The following is a 24,277-nucleotide window of genomic DNA, read 5'->3' as shown; positions in this document are numbered from 1 at the left end:
CACAAGAACCGCTTCACCGGACTGGCGGGGCTCGTGCCACAGCTATAAGGATGCGAGTCAAAGCGCAGCCCTAAAACTTCATAACTCCATAACTCCATACCATCCAGTGAACCATATCTGGTGAACCCACGCCAGGGATGACTCAGCCGCGGTTATGTCCCATCGTGGACACCGGGCCTTCCCACGGCGAATGTTCTTTTGTGGAGATGCGGACTTTTCCTGTGGCTCGGGACTGAGCGGCACGCCGAATCGGATTGGCCTGATGAGGGAAGCCGATTATGAGTGTACCCTTTGGTAATAGCCTGGATGTACCCTTTGGTCAAGTGATTGTGATCCGTGATCCCGTGGCGATACGTTCCAGTGGCAGAGACGGAAGGGACCCTTTGATCGTCGTGGGCACAGTTTCCTATAGCGTACCATATTACCCCATATCGCCCATCGCATGGTCGGCTAATTGCAGTGCTCGGTCGGAGCAGCGTCCTCCGGGCGGCACCGGTGTAGAGTCTGTGGCTGGGCAGGGCCAACAGGGCCAACAGGGCCAACAGGGCCAACAGGGTCAACGGTTGGGAGGCCGGGTGCCACGGCTGATTCTCTCCCACCGGAGTAATTCTGGTGGGCGGAGCATTCAATCCCCCCCGAGGAATACTGTGCTCCGTACTCTGTAATTTAGTCAATTCGGCGGGTCGAGAGCCATCGAGTCGTGCAGACTGCGTGGAGTGGCGGCTGCCCCTCGCTGAGTCAGCCATGCCCGCATACGATGATGCAACTATGGCTTTTCGCGCTGCGTTGCTGTGGTGTTGATTTTGGGCGTGGGAGTGCCGTGTAGAAACGAGAGTCCGCGATTGGTACCTGATCGTATCAGGCGAAACCTGCTGCAGCCATTGGTGAGGATTTCGCTGTTCCTTGTCCTCGCAGTGGTGGTGAGAAAGGCCGGCTGCCGCGGACTGCCCCACCACGGACATCATACCCCACCAACAAATACGTCCCCTTCCTCCCGCTGCTTTCTCCCCTTCCTCTTCCTGCCATTACCATCTTGCTTGTGAGTCGCCTGTCTGCTCCGGACCAACTTCTTTCACTGACATCGCCCTAGAATCCGCCATCATGGGTTACTCTGAATTAGACCAGTTGGCGATCAACACCATTCGTGTTCTCGCGGTATGTCATCTCCTCTCGCCGCCCTGCAGGTCCTTCCGGTGCCATTGGAGGCACTCCATTCCCGATATGCACAGGGGACCAGGCATCTGGTGATGTCTATACCACGCTGCGAGCGATACTGATGAGGTCTCTAGATCGATGCCACCTCCCAGGCTAACTCGGGCCACCCCGGTGCCCCCATGGGCATGGCCCCTGTGGCCCACGTTCTGTTCAACAAGTTCATGAACTTCAACCCCAAGAACCCCGACTGGGCCAACCGTGATCGCTTCGTTCTCTCGTACGTGCCATCTGTGGCTTCCCCATTGCTCCCCGCAAGAGCACGCTCTCCGCCACTCCTGGGGATCCCTCCCTCCCAGCGCGCGAGAACCACGCTCCTAACACGCAATAACTGGACAGAAACGGCCACGGCTGCATGCTGCAGTACGCTCTGCTGCACCTGTTCGGCTATGACCTCACCATGGATGACCTGAAGAACTTCCGTGTAAGTCTCTTCACATTGCCTCTCCGAACCCTTCCCCCATGCTGACTGATCCCTCCCAGCAACTCGACAGCAAAACCCCTGGTCACCCCGAGGCCCACGACACTCCGGGCATTGAGGTTACCACTGGCCCCCTGGGTCAGGGTTTCGCCAACGCCGTCGGTCTGGCCATCGCCCAGGCCCACTCCGGTGGTGTCTTCAACAAGTCCGGCTATGAGCTCTTCAACAACCACACCTACATGTTCTTCGGTGATGGCTGCGCCATGGAGGGTATCGCCTCCGAGGCTGCCTCCATGGCCGGTCACTTGAAGCTGGGCAACCTGATTGCCATCTACGACGACAACCACATTTCCATTGGTAAGGTCGATCAGTGACCCCCTTCCCCGAGGATTGATCCTCTTTTTTCCATTTTTCTTACCGAGAGTTAACGCCTTTTTTTCACCTTCCCTCTAGACGGTGACACCAAGTGCGCCTTCACTGAGGATGTCATGAAGCGCTTCGAGGCCTACGGCTGGCACACCGAGTGGGTTAAGGATGGCGACCACGACCTCCAGGGCATTGAGGATGCTATCCGCAAGTGCCAGCAGGTCACTGACAAGCCCTCCGTCATCAAGCTGACCACCACCATTGGCTTCGGCTCCAAGCTCGCCGGCACCGGTGGTGTCCACGGCAACCCCCTCAAGGCCGACGACGCCAAGCAGGTCAAGGAGAAGTTTGGCTTCAACCCCGAGGAGAGCTTCGTGGTTCCCCAGTCCGTCTACGAGCTGTACGGCAAGCATGCCGCCGCCGGTGCGGCCAAGGAGCAGGAGTGGAACGCCCTCTTCCAGAAGTACCAGCAGGCTTTCCCCACAGAGGCTGCTGACCTCGCCCGCCGTCTCGCCGGCAAGCTTCCCGAGGGCTGGGAGAAGAGCCTCCCCACCTACACCTCCGCCGACCCCGCCATTGCCTCCCGCAAGCTGTCCGAGGCCGTCTTGGAGAAGATCCACAGCGTCGTCCCTGAGTTGCTGTCTGGCTCGGCCGATCTGACTGGCTCCAACAACACCCGCTGGAAGAACGCTGTCGACTTCCAGCCCCCGACCTCGGCATTGGCGAGTGGTCTGGCCGCTACCTCCGCTACGGTGTGCGTGAGCACGCCATGGCTGCCGTCATGAACGGCCTGGCTGCCTACGGCACCGTCATCCCTGCTGGTGGTACCTTCCTGAACTTCGTCTCGTACGCCGCCGGTGCCGTCCGTCTGTCGGCTCTGTCCCGCGTCCGTGTCATTCACGTCGCTACCCACGACTCCATCGGTCTGGGTGAGGACGGCCCGACCCACCAGCCTATCGAGACCCTGGCTCACTTCCGCGCCCTGCCCAACTGCATGGTCTGGCGCCCCGCCGACGGCAACGAGACCAGCGCCGCCTACTACTCGGCTCTGACCGCCAAGCACACCCCCAGTATCCTGGCCCTGACCCGCCAGAACCTCCCCCAGCTGGAGAACTCCTCCATCCAGGCTGCCATCAAGGGTGGCTACGTCGCCATCGAGAACCCCGAGGCTGCCGTCACCATCATCTCCACCGGTTCCGAGGTCGGCATCTGTATCGACGCCGTCAAGACCCTCGAGGCCCAGGGCATCAAGGCCCGTGTCGTCTCCGTTCCTTGCTTCGAGGTCTTCGACGCCCAGGACAAGGCCTACCGCCTCCAAGTCCTGCCCGACGGCATCCCCGTCCTGTCCGTCGAGGCCTGCTCGACCATGGGCTGGGAGCGCTATTCCCACGAACAGTTCGGTCTCAACCGCTTCGGTGCCTCCGGCCCCTACAAGCAGGTCTATGAGAAGTTCGAGTTCACCCCCGAGGGCATTGCCAAGCGCGCTGTTGCCACCATCGAGTTCTACAAGGGCCACAAAGTCCGCTCGCCCGTCAACCGTGCCTTCCAGCAGATCCTGTAAGCGATGGTCGTGGTTGAAGAGTTCAAAATATTTTGCGGGTTTTTTTTTAGTTGAGGGCGACAGCCTTTGGACCTTTTTTAAAGAATGAAATAGAGCGATTCTTGGTCGATTTGGTTTTCTAGTCCGTAGTCGGTCTCTAGTTGATATACGCACATTACTCCCATGTATATGCCACAGAGCGAGAGAACCAGTGGCGTTGGCGGCGAAACGATCGCTTTTTCCTCCCGGCGCGTCCTTCCACCCCAACCCCATCTTGTTTCAACATTTTCGACTCCTCAATATGCCTATCCACCGTCTTCGAGTTGATTGACATTCTCCTTTCGCGATATATAAAGATCCATGTACTCTTCTTGAATTCGGAACGAATCGCTGTATGTATGATTTGTGAGACAAACCAGCGAATATCAAAGATCCTTGGCGATGAAAGATTTAGCGAAATAGTGTGGTTTGCTACAATGAAATCCAGAAAGACGCCCGGGCATTTCATCCACCCGGCTGAGAGGTGGTTGATCGAGCGCAGAGAGCGATGGACGGCACACTGGAGAGAGCTCATTGGCGGAGATCCCTTCCAGCAACTACAGGGTATTATAGTCACCGCGATGAACCATAACCGAGCAAGAGAAAGAAGAAGGAAAAGAGCACTATCGAGAACGAGATTCATTCATCATGATATAATTCATAACCCCCCTGACTTTTTGTTCATCCCGAAAATACAAAGGATGATTAGGATCACCACTCTATCAAACCCATGCCATCCGCCCTTACGCACCGAGCGCCTTGCGGGCAAAGTTGGGCAGCACGAAGCTGGCGCGGTGGATGTCCTGGTTGTAGTAGCGGCAGTGCTTCTCCTCCTCCTCGCGGGTCCAGGAGCGGACGGGCTCGCGCACGTTGCGGGTGGCGTCCTTGCAGCAGACCATGAAGCCGATCTGGCCGGAGGGGTAGGTGGGGATGGTGGTGTAGGCATACTCGGCGACGGGGAAGACCTCGTTGCAGGACTTCTTCAGGTCGGCGATCAGGGAGAGGTGGAGCCACTGGTTCTCGGCTGTTGGGCAAAAGGCACAGTTCCGCGAAACCGAGCCCGTAAAGCGGGTTGGTTGCGGCGTAGTGCGGGGAAGGTTAGCCAGGAGTACTTTTGATTTGAAGAAAAGAAGGAACGGAATGTAACCAGGAAACACAAAAAACAGCCAAAGAGAAAAAAAGATAATAGAGAATTTTGAGAAAGGAGGAGGGAGTGGAGAGGGAGGACAGGAATGGAGAGAGGAAACAGGAGATGAGAAAGGAGGAAAAGATGAAGGAAAGGCAACGAACAACCTTGGGTAGTGATGACGCCGCCCTCGCGGAGGGCATCGTTCAGAAGCTCGAAGTAGGGCTTCTGGAAGAGGGACTCGGCGGGACCCTCAGGGTCGGAGGAGTCGGTGATGATAACATCAAACTCGTTCTTGTGGTCCTTCAGGAACTCGAAGCCGTCGCCGACGTACTCCTTGGACTTGGGGTGCTTGAAGCCAATGCTCATGCCGGGCAGGTACTTCTTGGAGACACGGATAACGGCCTCGTCGATGTCGCAGAGGATGGCCTCCTCGACGCACTCGTGCTTGACGACCTCGCGCAGGACACCGCCGTCACCGCCGCCGATGACCAGGACCTTCTTGGGGTTGGGGTGCGAGTTCATGGCGAGGTGGGTGATCATCTCCTGGTAGGAGAACTCGTCACGCTCAGTGCACTGGATGACGTTGTCCAGGACCAGGACGGTGCCATAGTCGCTGCTCTCGAAGACGAGAACGTCCTGGTACTTGGACTTCTCGTGGTGCAGAACCTGGTTAACCTTGAGGTTCATGGCCTGGCCGGGCCACATGCCGGACTGCTCGGAGAACCAGCCATCTGAAATTGGAAGGTTAGCGATCCCATTGCGGCCATGTGGTCAACCATCATAGATGGTGCTGGTGGTGGTTGAAAATTGATGGTGGAGGTGGAGTGGGAGGGGTAAAAGTGGGATGACGACGGTGAACAAGGGCGATGGTGGGATGTGATGGCGGGGGCCGAATTCCTCCCAGCGGGCGATGGTGATGGTGTTGAGTAAGGAGAGGAGAAGAACTTACCCTTGATAGTGGGGTGAGTGATCTCGCTCATGATGACAGTAGACGTGAAGCTGCGACGACAGACGGGGAGGAAGAGGCGTAAGGAAGGAAGTCGAAGGGAGCGCAGCATGCGAAGAAAAAGCCGGCGGTAGTTTGGCTATTTTGGGCGAATTTTTACTCGGGCGGTTCGAGTGGGGACAATTGGGCTTTTGGGCCACTGGGAAGGTCAATTGACGCCAGCTAACTAGCAGCACGCTCAATTAGGTGGGCGGCCCAGAGGAGCAATCAAGTAACAGAAACTCGCGGCGGGTTTGCTCTCTGCAGGCGCCACGGAGGGGCTCTTCGGGGGTCAATTGGGGTTAATTGGGAGGCACTTGGGGAGGCACTTGGGGAGGCACTTGGGCTGTGTGGCTGGTTATGCAATCGGCGAGGACGGGCTCGTTTACCCGGGCTGGGCCAATCGACGAGCCCCAATTGGCGCTGACTCGGGCCGGAGCAACTCGACTATGACCATCAGACTCAATGATATGACATCCATGCAGGAACTACAGAGCAAACAAAAGGTGGCAGACAAATGAAATCCCAATTGGTCGATTGCTTTCTAGTTTACTGTACAAGGGATACAGCTGCTCGGCCCCGCATCGCATCGCACGCGCATGCGGTATACTTCCATCACTCGCTCCTTAATTATCACGGAAACTCTGCAAATGGCGCGTTTACTCCTCGTGGCCACCCTCGAGCATACGGCCGGGCTTGGAGTTGAGGTAATGGTTGCTAGAGCGATCCAGCATTAGCACACATTGCCTAGCATCGCTTGGGTTCCCGGCGCGGTTCCCAGCTGAAGCAATCAATCTTACCGCTCGACGGCCCAGTTCATGGCGGCATAGGCAATAACGAAGGGAGGAACAACGTAGAGGACCTGGTGACGGAACCGGCGGAAGGTGTTGAAGATGGCAGCGTTGAAGGCACCGGCGAAGGGGCGCTGGCGGTTGGACGAGAGCGCGTAGGTTGCAATGCGCTGGGGGTCGGGCAGCCTGTAGGAGCCGAAAGCGTCAGTTTTGCCTCCATTGTAAGTTGATTCCACCCCATGCGAGTCGATTCGCGGCTTGTTCGGTCGGAAAGGTCGTATGCGCAGTTGAGGATTTGGGGGATTCAAGGAAGCTTTGCCACGTACCGAACTCGCCCCAGTTGCCAATGAAACTATTCCAGTTATGTTAGTCACTGATCCAGTACCGAGATGTTGTCGGAAGCAAACTGCAATGATTGCAGCATCTCCAATGGGGTGTGGTCTGCCGGCTGACCGATCGAGCGGGTGCAACCGGACGCACCAACCCAAGCACCCTCGACCACACAGGAAGCAGAAAGCAGGGCTGATTCAAGCACTTACTGGCCATTCTTCGGATCAACAGCACCACCCATTGTGACAGGATATAATCTCAAGCAAAAAGGAGGGGAGGGAGATGTGGTTGAGGGGGGATATTGCAAAGGGCGGAAAGGGAAAAGACGAAGTCAGCGAAGTTGGCACCCGCGCACTAAACCCGATTGGGCTGCCCCGAAAAGCCCGCCATCATCGACGTTCCACGCAGGTCAAGCTAGTATCGTCCTCTCCTCCACGACCACCACTTCATCATGGCCAACGCCCTGTATAACATCTACCGGCTGGCTGGCCCTGTGGCGGCCGGCGCCCTCTTATTCAACGCGTCCATCTATGATGTCCGGGGTGGCACCCGCGCCGTGATCTTCGACAGGATCTCTGGTGTGCAGGAGGCCGTCGTCAACGAAGGCACACACTTCCTGATTCCCTGGCTGCAGCGAGCGATCGTCTACGACGTGCGAACAAAGCCGCGCAATATCTCGACCACCACCGGAAGTAAGGATCTACAGATGGTCAGCCTGACCCTCCGCGTGCTGCACCGTCCGGAGGTGCCGAAGCTGCCCCAGATCTACCAGGTAAGCAAACCCCCAACCTGACCACGCCACGCAACCATCCAGCATTCTAATTTGAAATGCCTGAAACCAGTCCTACGGCACAGACTACGATGAGCGAGTGCTCCCCTCCATCGGCAATGAAGTCCTCAAAGCAATCGTCGCTCAATTCGACGCCGCCGAACTGATCACCCAGCGTGAAGCCGTCTCCAACCGCATCCGCACCGACCTCCTCAAGCGGGCCTCGCAGTTCAACATCGCCCTCGAGGATGTCTCCATTACCCACATGACCTTCGGCAAGGAGTTCACTCGCGCCGTCGAGCAGAAGCAGATCGCCCAGCAAGACGCCGAGCGGGCGCGGTTCATCGTCGAGCGCGCCGAGCAAGAGCGCCAGGCAAACGTTATCCGTGCCGAGGGTGAAGCCGAAAGTGCTGAGATCATCAGCAAGGCTGTTGCCAAGGCGGGCAGCGGCTTGATTGAGATCCGTAAAATCGACGCTAGCCGGGAGATTGCGCAGACGCTGGCGAATAACCCCAACGTCACGTATTTGCCTGGTGGTGGTGAGGGCAAGGATGGTGGCAAGAGCACTAGCCTTCTGCTGGGTCTGCGGACTTGAGGAGGAGGTTAATGAAGATTTTGGGAGGAAGAAATGATTTGAAGGGCCCGTCCAGTCTGATACGGTCGGTTTGACCAAACCCACCCAATGTACCATTTAATCGCAAGCGAGACCGTGGGACTGTGCATGAGCCTCGCGGCGGTGGACTTGACTTTGTCCACCATATTTGATCTGTAGCAATACCAATACCTCTACTCCCCCACTGCTGGCCTAAGCATGATCCTGATACTAGCGCATAGGCTCTTCGTGGTCCAGTTCAGTTCATTGTTCAACTGACCAATTTTCGGCTACCAGGGTGCAGGCGGGTTTGTAACTAATTCAAGCCAGTCAATGCATATCCGGTTGCTTTCCGGACAGAAGTCATTGGATATCACGTGGACCTCATTATAAACGCTTTTATATATGTCTAGTTATGTCTAGTTACCAGGTTACAACCGCCGATACACATGCAGCTGGTACCGCATATCTTCCAAACCAGCCCCCTCGCCAACCTCATATCGCAGTCTGGCCGCATCCCGCCTCCACCAGCGCGAGTCCTGGGTCAACACTCGCTCCCATTTGCCCTCGGTCACAGAAAGCAGCGCGTGGTCAAGTAGGAACTTCATTGGATACTGTCGCTCCTGTACAGCCCCATCTTTGCCCTTGCCTAGCTTCAGGGTTGAGTAGCTGCCCGGGCTGTCGACGACGAGGAGCACGGCGCCTGACGGGAGTATTTCTGTCATGCGGAGGAGTAAGCCCGTCGTCTTGGCCATGGATGTGGAGAATAGTTCGTTGAGGGTGAACATGAGTGTGACAAGGAGAGACGTGGACGCCGAGGCCGTGTGCTCGCTGCCCAGGAGGACATCCTTGAGATCTGACTCGGGAAGAACCAGGAGATCGGAGCGGCTGAAGGACACCGAGATCCCACTCCGATCATCCTGCGAGCCATCGCAACCAGACATCAAAGGAGGCTGAAATGTCGACGTCGGCGGCGTTGGCACATTGGGCGAAGTAACTGTCTTTGACAGCCGCTCCACCACAACAGACCAGTCCGCGATATCAACCGCCGAAACAACCAGCCCGGGGGATTGCGATTGCGATTGCGATTGCGATACGGCCGTCCCCGTCTCAGCGAGACTAGCAGCACCATTCTCCTCGCCACCCGTCCTCTCATTCTCATCTAAAGAAGCCCCCGCAACACCCTCCGCCAGCGCCGCAACACCGGCATCAATCTCCAAGTCCCGCCACGCCGCCGCCAACGCGACAATCTCGGCCCCAGCACCTCCACCAAGACACACAGCTCTCGTCGATGACCTCACGCTCGACCCGCTCGGCGAATCTCCCTTCTCAGCCCCCTCCTCCTCGAGCCGCATCCATCGCAGCACGGCCTTGAAAATCCCCGCATACCCCAACGCCCGCGCGGCGCTCCAGCGCAACGCATACGCGCGCAGAAGATCCTCGCCCGCCTCTGTGAACGCCGAGTCAAAGTCCCGCTGGTACAAATGAGACTTGATCGTCTGAATGAGGGACTTTATGTCGAGGGGTGCGGCTTCGTCTTGAGGTTCGGTTTCCCCATTGGGCGGGTTTGCTGGGGCGGAGAGGAGGGCGGTTTTGAAGACGTCGAGGAGGAGTTGTTGGAGGGGGAGGGGGATGGTTGTAGAGAGATCGATTGGGCCGGAGTCTAGGCTGTCCTTGTTGTCCTTGTCGGTGCTGGGTTTGCGGGTTGTTTGGCGCTCGGATTGCTTTTCGGATTGCTTTTCGGGTTGCTTTGCGGGTTGGCGGGTTTTTTGCAGGGGTTTGGAGTTGAACGTGTCCCGGTCCTTTCTGCGATTCCCCTGTCGTGGGCCTGGCATTGCGTCCGAGTAGAGCTATGGAAGGCTCCTGCGGTTAGGCTCAAGAGTACTGGCTATCGATTGAAGGCTGTCGATTTGGAAAGTCGAACAGCTGGACGTGGGGAAAAGTGGGAGGGAACGACTTTTTGGCTTATCGCATGCTTATCAAACTCAAATTGCCACTACATACACCAAAGCGGTACAGTACCAACAATAGATACAACACATCCACACCAGAAACTCAACTAGAATCACGAAGAGAAAGATGAAAAGAAGAAAAAGAGAGAGCCCATCCATGACGAGGAGGACGGGTAAGAATAATATTCCAGACAAACCGCCAGAAGAAGAAAAAGACAGTGAGGTAAGAACGAAAGATGATAAGAATAATAAAAAGGAAAGGTCCACGCGGGGACAACAATCGTAGAGAATGTCAATAATCAATCCGTGCATCACTCACACCGGTACATAAACGATGGACAAGAAAAATGTGAGCATGTCATACCCGGGTGCCTACTACGGCGATCCCAGGAGTAAAGAAATTCGTAAGGAGCGTCTGCAAAAAGACGGCAGACGGGGGAGCAGGACCGCCGAACAGACAGAATTATCGAAAAGAATCCACAAGTGTAAAAAAAAACAAAAAAACAAAACAAAAAACAGCCCGAGCCAAGTATGTACAGAACCGATCGGAATGAGAAAGAGAATAGTAGAAAGCCCAGGCAATGGGATGGGGCGAGCGCGAGAAGAGGGAGATGAGATGTGAAGAAAGGGGACCGATGACTCTTGTCAAGATATCGCTATGCCGAGATGTGCGCCATGAAAAAAGAAAGTATGTGCATTCAGAACCAGAGTAAGGTTACTCTTCTACCGGCCCGTCGGGAGGCGCGGCCGGCTCTGTATGCTTCTCCTTGTCCCTCACTTTCCAAAATTGCATGAGACGACTGAGACGACGCTTCTTCTTGGACTTGTCAAGTGCATCCCCTGGAGGCTTCTCCTCTTGGTAGAGTTTGCTGCGCTCCGAATGGGGCCCGCCAACAAGTTTGGACAGACTCGCCAAGCTAGAGCGCTTGGAAGTATTGGCTTGACTGCCGCGTCGGTGGACTGCGGCTGAGAAGGATGCGGCTCGGTCAGTCGACAGGCGATCGCGAGGGAAGAAAGTAGCAGAAAAGCGATGCATGGTGTTCGTCATGGTCGACGTGCTACTTGTGAGGGAGGGGACATCCTCCACTGAGGCGTAAGGATAGTCTGAAGGAAGATGGTGGTAGGAGTGGCTCGAGAAATTGCGGTCGTTGAAGCGTGGAGCATCGGGCGACGGGAACGATGAATCCGAGGGGGAGGCACCAGCAGACAGCGAGAAGGGAGGGATGCTAGGCGGAAGCATATGGGGTGATGTAGATGGCCGCTTGTCAACCGCCACGAAGCGTGGAGAGACGTCGGGACTCGGCGGGCCTAGAGCTTTGGGCACGCTTTCCTCCGACTTCAAAATCGCGATGGGGCTTCGAGGCTGGGTAGCAAACGGATTGCGTGTAGTCTGCATAGTGTCGACAGAGACACCGTCAACCGGGACAGGTGGTACCTCCTTCGGGATGGCAGGCTCCTCGTTCGCCTCGATCCCAAGACCCTTATGTTGTGGCGAGCTGGGTGCAGGTGCCTTAGTCAAGGTCTCTGCAGTGTCATCACTCTTGACTGAGTTCTTGTCCTCCTCCGAGGATGAAGAAGAGGAGAAGGCAAGAGCAGTCTCAGCAGGAGCTGACGAGGCAAGCTCATCTCTAGGAAAGTGTGTGGCAGCCAGGAAAGCGTCCTCTTCTTCCTCGTAGAAGACATCAGGCGTTTCAAGTGCCGCGGTACCCACCAAACGGTTGATACTCAAAGCGCTACGGTCAAATGGAGGCATCACCGGAGCACTCTCGGTGCGACGGTGATAGCGCATCTCAGGACCAACAAATTCGCCTCGTCGTCCACCACTGTACATGCGCTGTGTTGCCAGGTGAAACTTGCTCGGAGTGCCTCGGGACTGTCGATTGTCGCCGGGAGTATTGAAGGGGCCAAGGGCAGCGTCGAGGTCAATAATCGGACTACTCAACACGTCATCCTGTGCCGAGAGGTTCTGCTCATAAAAACTTCGAGGTTTCCAAGAAGTTTCCAGGCTAGGAGCGGGCATGGGCGATTCATCCTTAGCACGCTCGGCGGCGGAGACAGGTGCATCTGAATTGGTGGGAGTGCGAAGGACAACAACATCGTCATTATCAAAATCGACTTCCAAGACTGATCCGACATCTGAATTAGTTCGGGTGAGCGCAGGAGGTATTAATGCTGCTGGCTTTCCCTGTCTTTCCGGCTTCTCCTCGGCATCCGTCTTCGCATGGCGTTTCCCTTTGCCTCGGGTCAGAATCCCACCCGCCCAGGAGCGAATACGCTTCTGCTTCTTCTTCGATTTCGAGTGGGATTTCTTCGTTGGATAAGAAGCATCGGCTTCATTATCGGTGTCGCTCAATTCAGAGCCATCATCCGAGTACGAAGGGCGAGATGTATCCGTTGAGTGCGCATCGTCACTGCCGTGGTTCGCAAGTGTGACATCAAGATGCCCGGTCGACATACTCTTACGAGAACGCGAGTGCCCGGTCGATTTCGAGCGCTTCACTCCGGGTGCGTCGGGCACGCTCTTGCTCTGTATCAGGTCGAAAGCCAAAGACGCATCGGCCGTTTTCGGCCGTGGCTTTGACCTGCGCTTGGGAGGCGTTGCTCGCGCAACCGGGACATCAACCTCAGGCTGCTCAAATCTGACATTATTGGCGCTTGGTGAAGTCTCATCTGATATTGCTGAAGAAGGCCGTGCATTATCCGCATGATTATTGGTAGGAGGGGGCTCGACATGGATCGCGGTTGGAATGGGCGGGACAGGTGGCACAGGAGAAAACCGAGGTGATGCTGGAGGCGTCGGACGACCGAGACTTGTCGCCGAGTATGAGAGTGGCCGGGAAAGACTCTCATTCGCGGTGTCGAACGTGCGATCTCCAGGGGTAGCGGGCGCACTTGCCGCCGGATTAGTGCCAAGAGCCTTGTTGATCGCATTCAAGTCGACACCAGAGATTGCTGCTGAGCGGCGATGGGCGTGATGTCGTCGTCCTGGTCCCCTCCCAGGTGGAGGCCCCGATGGAGCGCTGGGTTGTGTTGCGGTGGTAAGTTCTTCCCGCTTATCCATGGATTCTCCGGCCCCCGGGGTCACTAATTGATCGCCCCCAACGAATTCACTGGGGCGCCGTCTGTGTCCACCAGCTCGAGGATTGGGGGCCGGCGCAGGCTGCAAAGATGGGCCCGCCCCAGGATTGAATGAAAATGCTGGCAGAGCGGGTGGCGTTCGACCCGGCATCTTCGCCTGCGAGTCCGAACCCTCGGGGTCGCGAGCGGGAAACACAAACGGCGGGTTGGGCAACGGGGCCGGCATGCTCAGGCGACAACTCGAGTCGGAATTTGGCGGAGGAGCGTCGAAATGTGAAGGAAAGCCCGACCGGGGCTGCGGGGGGAGCGAAATGGAAGCCATCAATGCTGTGTAAGAAGAATAAAAAAACGCAAAAGAATTGAACAAGAAGAATCAAAACGACGGTTGAAAAGATCCAGATGGACAAAGTAGACCTCCAGACCGTTTGACTTCCCTATCACGAAAGTCTAAGGAATCTGGAGGTCGTTCTAATCAACTCGAGCGAGAATCATTTGAATCTTCCGCACCAGGCAGAACGCAACAAGTGAAGATGTCGGGGGGCAGTCGTCGATCACAGACGGTCGAAACGGCAGAGGGCGAATAAGGAACGGACGGCCACGACGAAGGCCAAGGAGGAGGAGAAGAGGGCGAGGAGAGAGAGAGTCGTGAGGGTTGGAGGTTGGAGGTTGAAGGTTGAAAGGGAAAAGACGAGAGAACAACAAGCCAGGAGGGGGAGTGGTGACCGTACTGTACGGGTGTATGGTACTGACCCGTTCGCATCCGAGCGCCCGTGGATTGGCAGGGGGAGGAGCCTGGGAGATTAGGAGCTGACCATTTTACCAGACGGGATACGCGCATGATACGAGAATATATACGGTCGGAGTAACCAGAGGGGTGATTCGTCCTCCCTGTTCACCCATTGAGTCGCTGCTAGTCCCTTCACAGGCTTAGTACGTATTCATACGTATACTACTGCACTACTGCACTACTGCACTACTGCACTACAGTACGACTTGGACAGAGAGTGCACAAATTGAATGATGTGCCCTAGGATGTTGGGCCCGCCTGAAGGGGAAGATCCCTGCGCCCTGAGCTGGGCGGCCTGAACCCAATGAAGGATCAAACTATAGGCTCATCCCCGTCGGGTCGATTGACTCGGGGTGCCCGGGGCCAGGCCCAGATCTGACAACGAACAAAGACAGTGTTCCGAGGAATGTGAGATCCCCCCATTGCTCTCTCAGGCGAAGTCCGGGGGGGGTGGGACTATTGAAAATCTGAATAAATAGAGGACGTCATGACTTGGGACTGTCGGTTGCCACCAAGATACGAGGTGTTCGGCCAGCCAAGCCCCTTAGGGCCCGAACGACAGCAGTTCGTTAGCCAGCAATCCGATGGGGCCATTACAGGCATGGTACGGACCACACTCTCAAACCCGCTGCCCACTTTGCCTCACAACTACCAGGTACGGGCATCGCAGGATCCTGGGGTCCAAGGGCATGCGCCAATGAGCAGTCGCACGCATCCGGAGAAAAAGTGGGCTGCAGGCACCAATAAGTCTAACGCCAGGGCCAATCACTCGGGACAATTTCGCTTGATACGGGTGGGTCTTGCCGACGCCACGCTGGGGGCTGGTATGCGAGTCACCAGGGGGGAGGGGGCAGGCCGCAATCGTGGGCCAAGGCAGGGCGGTCTTCAGGGATTCCTGGCCAGGACTCATCACCGCAGTAGCAGTACTCCGTAGATTGTATGGGGATGGAAGACGTCCTGGATGGGGGCGGTGAATGAGACCCATTGCCCGGGAGATTGCCAGGTCGCACTGGAAGCAAAGCCTGCGACGTCTCCATCTGATGGGGCCCTGGCGCCAGTAGTATTGGATATAAATAGGGAGGGCGACGCCTTAGCGCCATTTGACAGGGAGTTAGGAGATGGTGTAAGACTGGACTAGGCGGAGCTGAGTCCCCTGCGCTCAGAGGAGGCCCCCAAATGAAACAACTCCCTGCGACCCCCTGGCGTCCGACGGGGAAGACGTGCAGAGGGTCCACCAATGACGGAGGCTGGTGGGATGTACATTGCATGTGGGTTTGCCCGTTCTGCGCCTGGCCTGGGAGAGGTTTAGTGCGAGAAGGTTGGGCACTGCGTGGGGCGATCGGCATGAAGCCAATTGGGGCGGCAACAAGAGATCCGGCGCTGTCTGCATTTCAATAGTCGATCCCGAGTACATCGCCCGAGAGCTGAACGATCAATTGACCACCGTGAGATTCAACCCTAGGGCTGGTGTCCAAGAAAAAGCATCTGAAAGAGATCAAGAGCGTGCCGCACAGAGTAACCGCGTGAGCGGTACGCGTCCCGCACATCTGCTCGTGTGTACGGAGTACTCAGTACTCTCTCCGATGGGTTTCTCATATGCAGGCAATAAATGCAATCGCCACCCGCTATCATCCCAGGCGGTCATGGCGGTCGACGTGGTGGCTTGAACATAGCTCCTCTCGCTTTGTCTGGAGAATCTACGTCATGCCCAGTCCAGTTCGGTCCAGCGCGATCTAGTCCAGATGCGCAGATGGCAGATGTACTTCACGGCGGAGCCGACCCCGTTTCATCCGAGGCCCATCGGTGGCTTGGAACCGGGATGCCGACATGCTGTCCATGGAATGGCCTCCCCGCTGGCCCACGGCCTGTTCTGTGGAGAGCAGCCCTGTCGACCTCGAATAGCCGGTCGCCTCCGCCCGACCAGACTTCGGCTCCGATCAAAGAAACACCCCCCGGGCATCAAGAAAAATCAGGCCTCGGTTCGGGCAGAGATTTTGGGTTTGTCGCATTGGGAATGAGCACAAGGCTAAGCTGTCCTTGCACAACCTTACTTCTGTGGCGGCAGTTGGCAAGTTCTGGATTATCCGGGGTAGTACAGGAAACTAAGAGGTGCTTCCAAGTAGATAGGAACATTCTATATACCTCTATCCCCATGCGTCCGGACCTAGTGTCGTAGGGAATGACGGGGACCACGAGACCGTACAGGTGCAAGCCCCAATTCAAACCCAGGCAATCGCTCAACTCCAAACCCCCCCAAAAAAGTATATGGTACGAAGTCCAAGACATGTCACCCGAAAACGATGTGTGAGTCTATTGGTCGCTATCCGACTCGACCAGATCATTCTCCAGATGCTTTTTGCGCTCCTCATTCAACTCACGGTACGTACTCCAGCTCAGCATGAAGAACGCCACGATGATCAGAACACCTCCAATGATGGCTGCGAAAGAGAGGGGCTGTCCGGTGCGGAACCAGTCGACGATCGCAACGAGGAAGATCGTCAGGAGCGCTGCAACGGACGAGAGGACGGGGGACGTGAGGGAGATGAGCACCAGGAAGGACCCGGAGAAAGCTGGCGGCGCGGAGTATGAGTCTTAGTGTTCCTCTGCACGCAACACGAAAAGGAAAGGTGATACGTACTGGCATTGGCACAGATGGAGATAATGAGCATCCAAGCCGCCTCGCCGGTGGGGACTCGGAATTCCTCCCAGCCTAGGAAATGCAAGATGGGGATGGGAATCCACAGCACGGCGAGGGTGAAGCATCCGATCATGGAGCCGAACGTGTTGGCGAAGATGGTGCCTCGGCCGGGGCTGGTGCCCTCCGGAGGGCACGCAAAACGCTTGTACAGCACCTCGTAGAGGCCATAGAGTACACTGCCGACCCCGATGACAATGTTGCCCAACAGTCGGTTCTGGGCTTCTTGGTCTTCGGCACCCGTGGTGCCTCCCTTCGAGACCTTCTTTTCCGGCCGATCGCCGTAGGCAACGACGAGAACACCGATGATAGCGACGCACACGGCGAAGACTTTGTCGAACCGCAGCTTTTCTTTCAGGAGCGGGATTGAGAAGGCGTAGGCGAAAAACGCCGAGCAGTTGTAGATGGCGGTTAAGTCACTGGCTGTGGTCAAGTTAACGGCTAGGTACCACGAACCGCCAGCTATCGTCAGCGCGGTGGTTACAAAGGCAGTCGTCTTCACCATGTACCAGACTGGTGAACGATGGGAATCGCGGGAAGTAAGGTGGACATCCTGAGTCTCGACCATCTGGGCGGTGGTTTTGAGTAGGAAGACATGGCGACGCCAGAATGCTTCCCATGAAAGCTTCCGCTTCTGAATTCGAAGGATGAGGAGCTGGACCGGCCAGAGCATTATCCAGGAACCGTGGGTGATATAGCTGCGCGTGGGGTAAAAGGAGTGGTAAGCCAAAGGCGATTTACAAGTCTAGATGGGGATCGTTTTTCGTGCGCTCCAGGCTCGCCGGGCTCCCATCGGTGGGTGGGTAACGAGTCCAAACTTACAGCATGCAGTACGGCTTATCCCAATGCAGCTCATGTTGAATGTATACCGCAGTCTCGGTCTGAACAACAAAGCTAGCCAGGCTCAGCAGCAGGAAGCCCGCTGCTATCATATACTTCTTTCGCGTCGCCTGGGTAGCGTCGTATTCCGGGCTTTTACTCCGAATGGTAGGCCGACGGGTGTGGTGCAACATGGGCCGGCCCTCCGCATCTTGGCCGAAGCTGGATCGGGACAGGCGCCCTGGGCGGTCATCTTTGAGTAACGGTTGCTGCGATCGGCCATCGGTCGGTCGGTGCAATGGGGGGCGGTTAACAACCATCTCGTCGTCTGAGTCCTGGGAATCGCGACCCGGGCCCGGGGTTATATCCCGCGTTTCTGCCAGTTCAATGCTATCCGAAGCCACAATGCCGTTGAATGTGTGTGATTCGGCTCTTGCGCCTTCTTTTTGAATTTATCTGAAGAGACTGTCTCTGTCGCCGGGGATGTCAGATGATGTCCTCGTCCACCTGATTGCCCTGGCCGCTCAAGATAACAGATAAGGAGTGGAGATGATGTTCTTTCCGCTCCTCCAAGTGTTGCGATCAGGACCACGTTGGCCTCAAGGATTTCGTTCTGTCCCTCTATCCGTCTGATCCCAGGCTTCCAGAGCCAACGGTGGTCCAGATCGCCGAGGAGAGGGCCGTGGTTCGCATGCGGTCAGGAATCCGTTTGGGGGCGGATAAGGCTACGGCCACGTAGGGTCGTTCGATAGGGTGCAGGGGTCGTGGCGGCGTCGGCGATGGGCGATGGGCGATGGGATCAAGTCTGCTGGAGGGAAGGTTCCAGGTGGGACACGTCCGACACTAGTAGATGAGCAGTCGGGACAGTCATTCACGACGGATGCGCACGATAGTTACCCCGGGGAATGGACGGCTTCGTCATTCAAGACCCTATGCCGCTTCGGGGGTTGCTGCACGTGACAGGGCCCTGTGACATTACGCTATACCGTAAGAGGACAAGCCTGTAATATTAGGTCAACGGGGCTGTCTCAGGCGTTCACGGCGAGTGACCAAAATTAGCACCTGCTGCGTCCTAGAAACATGTTTTGTTCAAGTTTTCAGCATAGATGATGGATGCCCAGACATAATCATGCTCCAGGCGGCCGACCCTGGCGCTTGCTTCGTTGAACTTGCGGACTGTTCTCTCAACGCACCCCCGGCCTTCTTCCCCAGGTTATCCGACAAGACTGCCATCCTCAAAAGGTTGTGCAAAATTTGTTACCATATGTCTGACTTAGACAAAGTAGGTCCAATCAAGACAAATGCAAGCACATCCTCATTGAAATTTCATTCCACACAGCAAAACTGCCTAATCCACCAGATCATATATGTTGTACATGTTCATGGCAAGATCTCCTAGGCTGACTTGTACCAGAATGACTGTTTAGACCTTCTTGGGCTTGAACAAGGCTTCCTGAGTGTTATAGGTATACTTCAAGTCCAGATGCCAGTAGTTTGCAGAATAAGGCTTGGCAATCATCCAGGCCTTGTCCAAAACCTCCACAACCTCATCTGGCAGGGGTCCCTTCTGTAGGTCCTTGAGGTTCGTCTCAAGCTGACCAAAGCTGCTAACTCCAACCAAGACACCATCGCGGCCCCCGTTGTCCATATTCAGGGCGGAGTGGTGACGTACCCACCGCAAAGCAGTCTCAATCAACGTCAGGCCATGCTTCTCGACAACAGGCTCAATAATGCTCAGGGCTTCAAAGTTCGCATCTCGGAAGTACCGGCTGCGGTAGTTAGTTCCCGTATTTCCCTTGTCGCTATATCTTCCCTCTGCAGGAATGTCCTTGGACTTGTACTTTCCAGAGAATAAGCCTCCGGCAAGGGGGTTGTAAATGACGATGTCAAGGCCGTAACGGCGGCAGACGGGGACCAGTTCAGTCTCGATATTGCGGGCTGTGATGGAGACTATCAATTGCTGCTTCCAACAAGATGCGCAAAAGGAGGGAAATGATAGTGAGATAAAAGATGGGGCCATCATCACTTACTGATAGCGTTATACATGGCCTGGAAGATCGTAGGCCGCACCCAGCCCCTCTCAGCACAGGTAATGACGATCTCGGCAACTTCAAAAGCAGTATAGTTGCTCAGACCGAACTGGACAAACTTGCCCTCCTTGTGTAGCTCATTAACCGCCTCCAGAGTCTCAGCAAAGGGGACTGAGCGATCCGGCGCATGCAGGTAGAAGATGTCGACCTGATTGGTATTCAATTCCTTCAAAGACTGCTCGAGCTTCTCTCGCACCACAGCAGGCTTGTGCGCACCGGCTTCCTGTGGATACCATTTTGTCGCAAGCGTCAGGCCACGCTCCTTCCAGTTTGCCTTGGCCGTGAATGCCTCCTGCTCTCCACCGACATAGACTCGCGCGGTATCGACTTCGTTGAAACCTTGCTGCTGGAAGTAATCTAGGCATTTGTTGTATTCATCAAGGGAGGTGATGCGGGCACCCTTGGACTCGGTCGGGCCAAAGGTCATCAAGCCAAGGATGACTCGCGGTTGGGGGTTCTGTGCGACAAGCGGCATCTTGAGTGCGGTGGGTTTTTAGAATTTGGGTGTAGGTATCTGCTCACTGCCAGAGAAGGAGGGGGGGGAAGAGGGATACTTGCAGTTGGAGTTGGAGTCGGAGTCGGAGTTGGAGTCGGCCGAGTGAGGGGCTGCGGATGCGAAGGACACCGATTGGGGATAACGACAGCCTTTGCAAGCTCCACTTCCTCTGCGGAACCGATCGCATGCAAATCCACCCCCAAATCTGTTGTTACTTGAGATCTTTCATTTCCTACCTACTTTGAGCCTCGCTTCCCATCTGTTACCACTCTCTTCTTCGATCTCAATGACCTCAACAGCCGCCACCATGCCTGCACAACGAGGCAATCGCCCGATCAAAATTATGGTCATCAACCCCAACGTATCCACGGAGATGACAGACGCTCTGAAGCCGATCATCGAGCAGCTCAACTACTCTGATGTCGAGTGGGGGTTCTACACATCCCCGAGGGAAATCCATTACTACGACCCAAACAGCCCGGAGTTCCCCATCGACAGCATCAATAACTCGGTGGATTCGGCCAAAACAGCTTGGGTCTGCCGAAACACGGTTCAATACATTCCGGATTATGATGCTTTCCTGGTCGCCTGCTATTCGGCCCACCCCTTGGTGGGGATCTTGAGGAAGGCAATCGCAGAGTATGAGATGAAGCATACCAACCATCGGCACCGCTATGTGACTGGCATCTTTGAAGCCAGCATTACCACCTCTCTCTCCCTGGTGAGCGCATTCAACATTAGCAGCGTCATCTACGCACGGGAGCAGGTTCCAGACTCTTTCGGCATCGTGACTACCGGCAGCGCATGGAAGGAAGAGCTCACCAACGCGGTCACAGAAATGCTCGTTGGAAATGGCCAAAAACCCCCTGCGTGCTTTGCAGGTGTCGAGACAACCGGGCTTTCCGCTATTGAGCTGCACAAGACGGACCCTGAGGAGGTGAGGCGTCGGATCTGTGAAGCTACCGTCAGACTGCTTGAGAATGCGCCACACTTTGTCAGTGCAGTCTGCCTGGGCTGCGCCGGCATGGTAGGCATGGAGGAGGCCGTGAGATCGGGGTGCATTCAAGCATATGGCAAGAAAGAAGGCCGCCAAGTGAGAATCGTTGATGGTGTGGTGGCAGGCGCTCGACAGCTTGCAGACCATTGCAGATCGGGGTATTAAAACTAGTCGTGCAAATGTGACGGAGATGAAATAACGATGATACCAGCTGGCCCCGGGAGGTCAAGAAGGATATGAGACATGATTTTTTGCCTACAACCAGATTTAGCCTTCACTTCTGTACCACTAGCAAAACAAAGCATAATATTGAGCTTGCTGTGATTAACTTGTCTCTCGCTGAGTGCCCAGTGTTGACGTCCCACTCTATATTGGTGCCTGAGGCTGCGCACTGCCAGCCAAAAAGTTTCCCCGCGCCAACGCGGTACGCGTGTGCTAACCTTCACTCCGACGGCACAAGTGGACGACAATGCCTAGGTTGGTACCCCAGGAGCTAGGCCATGTGAATGGACTTATACGGAGCAGCTCATACTGATGCTCGTGGCCACCACAGGGAAATCATTACGATCCAAGCCGGCCAGTGCGGCAACAACGGTATGTTGCGCTCTTTGGCGGACCTCGACTACACCCCCAACACCATAGTTACCTACTTGCTGGGTCGAAATGTGGCGGACCAGACAGTGCGGCAGGAGTCTAGGATATTTGTGGCTGACAGTGACTTCCTGCAGTCGGCAGTCAATTCTGGCAACAGCTGTGCCTGGAGCACGGTATCAGCCAAGATGGGAACTTGGAGGAGTTTGCGACCGAGGGCGGAGATCGGAAGGATGTGTTCTTTTACCAGGTATTTTCTTTTCGCTACAAAGAGGGCCTTGAAGCCATGACCCTTGTCTTTGAGGCTGACTGAATCCTGGACAGAGTGACGACACCCGATACATTCCCCGAGCGATCCTCCTCGACTTAGAGCCTAGGGTATGAAGTTCGCATATCTCAACTGAGCTGTGGAAAAACACTACAGAACCAAGCCCTTGCAGCCGAAAAAACAGTGGCTGATAGCAGCATAGGTTCTTCATGGAATTCAATCCGGTCCCTACCGCAACATCTACAACCCCGAGAACTTCTTTATCGGACAAAACGGTGTCGGTGCTGGAAACAATTGGGGTGCTGGATACGCGGCAGGAGAGGGTGTACAGGAGGAAATATTTGACATGATCGACCGAGAAGCGGATGGCAGTGATTCACTGGAGGTATGATTCTTGTCTCCGGGCTCCATGCGTAACACGCAAACTCGCGACAGGTTGACTCATTCTACGGAATTACAGGGTTTCATGCTCCTTCACTCGATTGCTGGAGGCACAGGCTCTGGACTGGGAAGTTTTCTCTTGGAACGAATGAATGACCGCTTCCCGAAGAAGCTGATCCAGACATACTCTGTCTTCCCGGATATGCAAACGACAGATGTGGTCGTCAACCCTTACAACAGTCTGCTTTCCATGCGACGACTGACACAAGATGCGGACTCTGTGGTATGTGTTCTTTCCAAAAATAACCAAAGTGCTTGTCATAACTGAACCTCTGGTAGGTCGTTCTGGACAATGGTGCTCTGTCGCGAATTGCTGCCGATCGACTCCACGTAAGACCGGACTCTTTTGATAATAACAATTTCGATCAGACTAACCAGCTGGTAAGTACACTCACCTGCGATATATAGAATTCACGAGCTGAGCTGAGCTGACAACCGCAGGTGTCCACGGTGATGTCGGCATCAACCACCACCCTGCGCTATCCAGGCTACATGCACAATGACCTCGCAGGAATTGTTGCCTCGCTCATTCCCACCCCCGCTGCCACTTCCTGCTCACCTCCTATACCCCCTTTACCGGCGACAGCATCGACCAAGCCAAAACGGTGCGCAAAACGACCGTGCTGGACGTGATGCGCCGCCTGCTTCAACCCAAGAACCGCATGGTCTCGATCAACCCCAGCAAATCCAGCTGCTACATCAGTATCCTCAACATGATTCAAGGCGAAGCAGACCCCACCGACGTCCACAAGTCCCTGCTGCGCATTCGCGAACGCCGCCTCGCCTCGTTCATCCCCTGGGGCCCAGCCAGCATCCAGGTTGCGCTGACGAAGAAATCGCCGTACCTGCAGCACGCGCACCGAGTCAGTGGACTCATGTTGGCGAACCACACCTCCGTGGCGACCCTATTCAAGCGGGTCATCCAGCAGTACGACCGGCTGCGCAAGCGCAACGCCTTCTTGGAGCCGTATAAAAAGGAGGCGCCTTTCGCAGATGGCCTGGGCGAGTTCGACGAAGCAAAGGCGGTGGTGATGGATCTTGTGGCCGAGTACGAGGCCGCCGAGCGCGAGGATTACCTGGACCCCGGCGCCGGGGCGGAGAAGGAGATTGGGGCCTGAAGCACGGCAGTGTTTTGAGTTGGTGGTGGTGATGATGGTGGTCGTGGTCGCAGCCTTTCTTTCTGTCCTGTCTTTCCTTTGGGCCGTGTTCTATTTTGCTTCCGCAGGGCAAGGGGTTTGGGCGCATAATCAGGTGCGTGCGCAGGGCTACCGGCGTTGTTCTGTTCTTAGTCCATACCACATACCATATTTTCTTTCATGACATGGCTTCGTTGACGCCCCATGGCCGTGCCAGCGCATTGTTTTCTTTTGAATCCTCTGTCCTCTGCCCTCTGCCCTCTGTCCCTCTGCATCCGCATCTGCCCCGGACCACGTAGCAGCCGCTGGATGGGGTGGACTCCGGGTGATCCGCGTTGCGGAGCAGCCCTCAGGCCGGGGTTTGCAGCGGTGTGGGTGCAGCGTGCAGGATGCGGGCTGGGCCTAAAATGGCGATAGAGACGCCCATATGGGGAGGATGTGGATGAGTGAAGCACTTAAAGTTTGCTCGGCCAGATGGCCTTCTGGGAGTGACTGGAGGGCGTCCTAGCGGGCGTTCCGTGGAGGATGGTCGTAGGTACGCTTGCCGGACTATCCATGCCAGGGTACATATTACCTATTACAACCGAGATCATCCGCCGTGCTTTGCTAGGGGCGCATAAGCCAGTAGACTCGTCCAATTCTCCCCGCAGACATTTCATGGCTCCCAGATGTGATGTCTGACTTGGCGTGGGCCACAGCTTCGTCTTCCCCCTCTCCGGTGCTGGTTCTGCAGCTAATTCCCCGCTGGTCTGT

The 24,277-nt window shown here is 55.9% G+C and overlaps 9 protein-coding genes across 9 annotated transcripts; 3 read left to right on the top strand and 6 right to left on the bottom strand.

Moving 5' to 3' along the window:
- Positions 1–1,101: 1,101 nt before the first annotated feature.
- tktA (transketolase tktA) lies at positions 1,102–3,560 on the top strand (the record flags this gene model as incomplete). Its single annotated transcript, XM_056687980.1, has 6 exons — positions 1,102–1,155; positions 1,290–1,432; positions 1,552–1,636; positions 1,696–1,990; positions 2,087–2,691; positions 2,763–3,560. The coding sequence occupies 6 exons, from the start codon at positions 1,102–1,104 to the stop codon at positions 3,558–3,560; spliced, it is 1,980 nt and encodes a 659-aa protein (XP_056543535.1).
- Positions 3,561–4,321: 761 nt separating this feature from the next.
- N7482_005854 (spermidine synthase) lies at positions 4,322–5,687 on the bottom strand (the record flags this gene model as incomplete). The annotated part of the gene is made up of 3 exons (XM_056687979.1): positions 4,322–4,602; positions 4,869–5,438; positions 5,657–5,687. 3 exons carry the CDS (start codon positions 5,685–5,687, stop codon positions 4,322–4,324), a joined length of 882 nt encoding a protein of 293 aa, XP_056543534.1.
- A 664-nt stretch (positions 5,688–6,351) lies between these two features.
- Positions 6,352–7,054, bottom strand: N7482_005853 (ubiquinol--cytochrome-c reductase subunit 8; the record flags this gene model as incomplete). Its single annotated transcript, XM_056687978.1, has 4 exons — positions 6,352–6,409; positions 6,493–6,697; positions 6,810–6,835; positions 7,023–7,054. The coding sequence occupies 4 exons, from the start codon at positions 7,052–7,054 to the stop codon at positions 6,352–6,354; spliced, it is 321 nt and encodes a 106-aa protein (XP_056543533.1).
- Positions 7,055–7,264: 210 nt separating this feature from the next.
- Positions 7,265–8,177, top strand: phb1 (prohibitin subunit PHB1; the record flags this gene model as incomplete). The annotated part of the gene is made up of 2 exons (XM_056687977.1): positions 7,265–7,585; positions 7,656–8,177. 2 exons carry the CDS (start codon positions 7,265–7,267, stop codon positions 8,175–8,177), a joined length of 843 nt encoding a protein of 280 aa, XP_056543532.1.
- A 428-nt stretch (positions 8,178–8,605) lies between these two features.
- On the bottom strand, positions 8,606–10,009 carry N7482_005851 (25S rRNA (uracil2843-N3)-methyltransferase; the record flags this gene model as incomplete). Its single annotated transcript, XM_056687976.1, has 1 exon — positions 8,606–10,009. One exon carries the CDS (start codon positions 10,007–10,009, stop codon positions 8,606–8,608), a length of 1,404 nt encoding a protein of 467 aa, XP_056543531.1.
- Positions 10,010–10,841: 832 nt separating this feature from the next.
- Positions 10,842–13,526, bottom strand: N7482_005850 (putative cell wall proline rich protein; the record flags this gene model as incomplete). Its single annotated transcript, XM_056687975.1, has 1 exon — positions 10,842–13,526. One exon carries the CDS (start codon positions 13,524–13,526, stop codon positions 10,842–10,844), a length of 2,685 nt encoding a protein of 894 aa, XP_056543530.1.
- A 2,775-nt stretch (positions 13,527–16,301) lies between these two features.
- On the bottom strand, positions 16,302–17,825 carry N7482_005849 (DMT family transporter; the record flags this gene model as incomplete). Its single annotated transcript, XM_056687974.1, has 3 exons — positions 16,302–16,561; positions 16,630–17,384; positions 17,509–17,825. The coding sequence occupies 3 exons, from the start codon at positions 17,823–17,825 to the stop codon at positions 16,302–16,304; spliced, it is 1,332 nt and encodes a 443-aa protein (XP_056543529.1).
- A 1,103-nt stretch (positions 17,826–18,928) lies between these two features.
- On the bottom strand, positions 18,929–20,070 carry N7482_005848 (aldo/keto reductase family protein; the record flags this gene model as incomplete). The annotated part of the gene is made up of 2 exons (XM_056687973.1): positions 18,929–19,443; positions 19,536–20,070. The coding sequence occupies 2 exons, from the start codon at positions 20,068–20,070 to the stop codon at positions 18,929–18,931; spliced, it is 1,050 nt and encodes a 349-aa protein (XP_056543528.1).
- Positions 20,071–20,377: 307 nt separating this feature from the next.
- N7482_005847 (gamma-tubulin mipA) lies at positions 20,378–23,506 on the top strand (the record flags this gene model as incomplete). The annotated part of the gene is made up of 10 exons (XM_056687972.1): positions 20,378–21,246; positions 21,300–21,512; positions 21,642–21,682; positions 21,817–21,929; positions 22,004–22,057; positions 22,150–22,332; positions 22,408–22,611; positions 22,668–22,769; positions 22,830–22,993; positions 23,071–23,506. 10 exons carry the CDS (start codon positions 20,378–20,380, stop codon positions 23,504–23,506), a joined length of 2,379 nt encoding a protein of 792 aa, XP_056543527.1.
- Positions 23,507–24,277: the final 771 nt, after the last annotated feature.

Source organism: Penicillium canariense, assembly GCF_028826845.1.
Source record: "Penicillium canariense strain IBT 26290 chromosome Unknown utg000003l_segment0_segment0, whole genome shotgun sequence".
In the NCBI taxonomy this organism is placed as follows: Eukaryota; Fungi; Ascomycota; class Eurotiomycetes; order Eurotiales; family Aspergillaceae; genus Penicillium; species Penicillium canariense.
The sequence above is the reverse complement of the archived record's forward strand: the minus strand, read 5'-3'. Positions and strand labels throughout refer to the sequence as shown.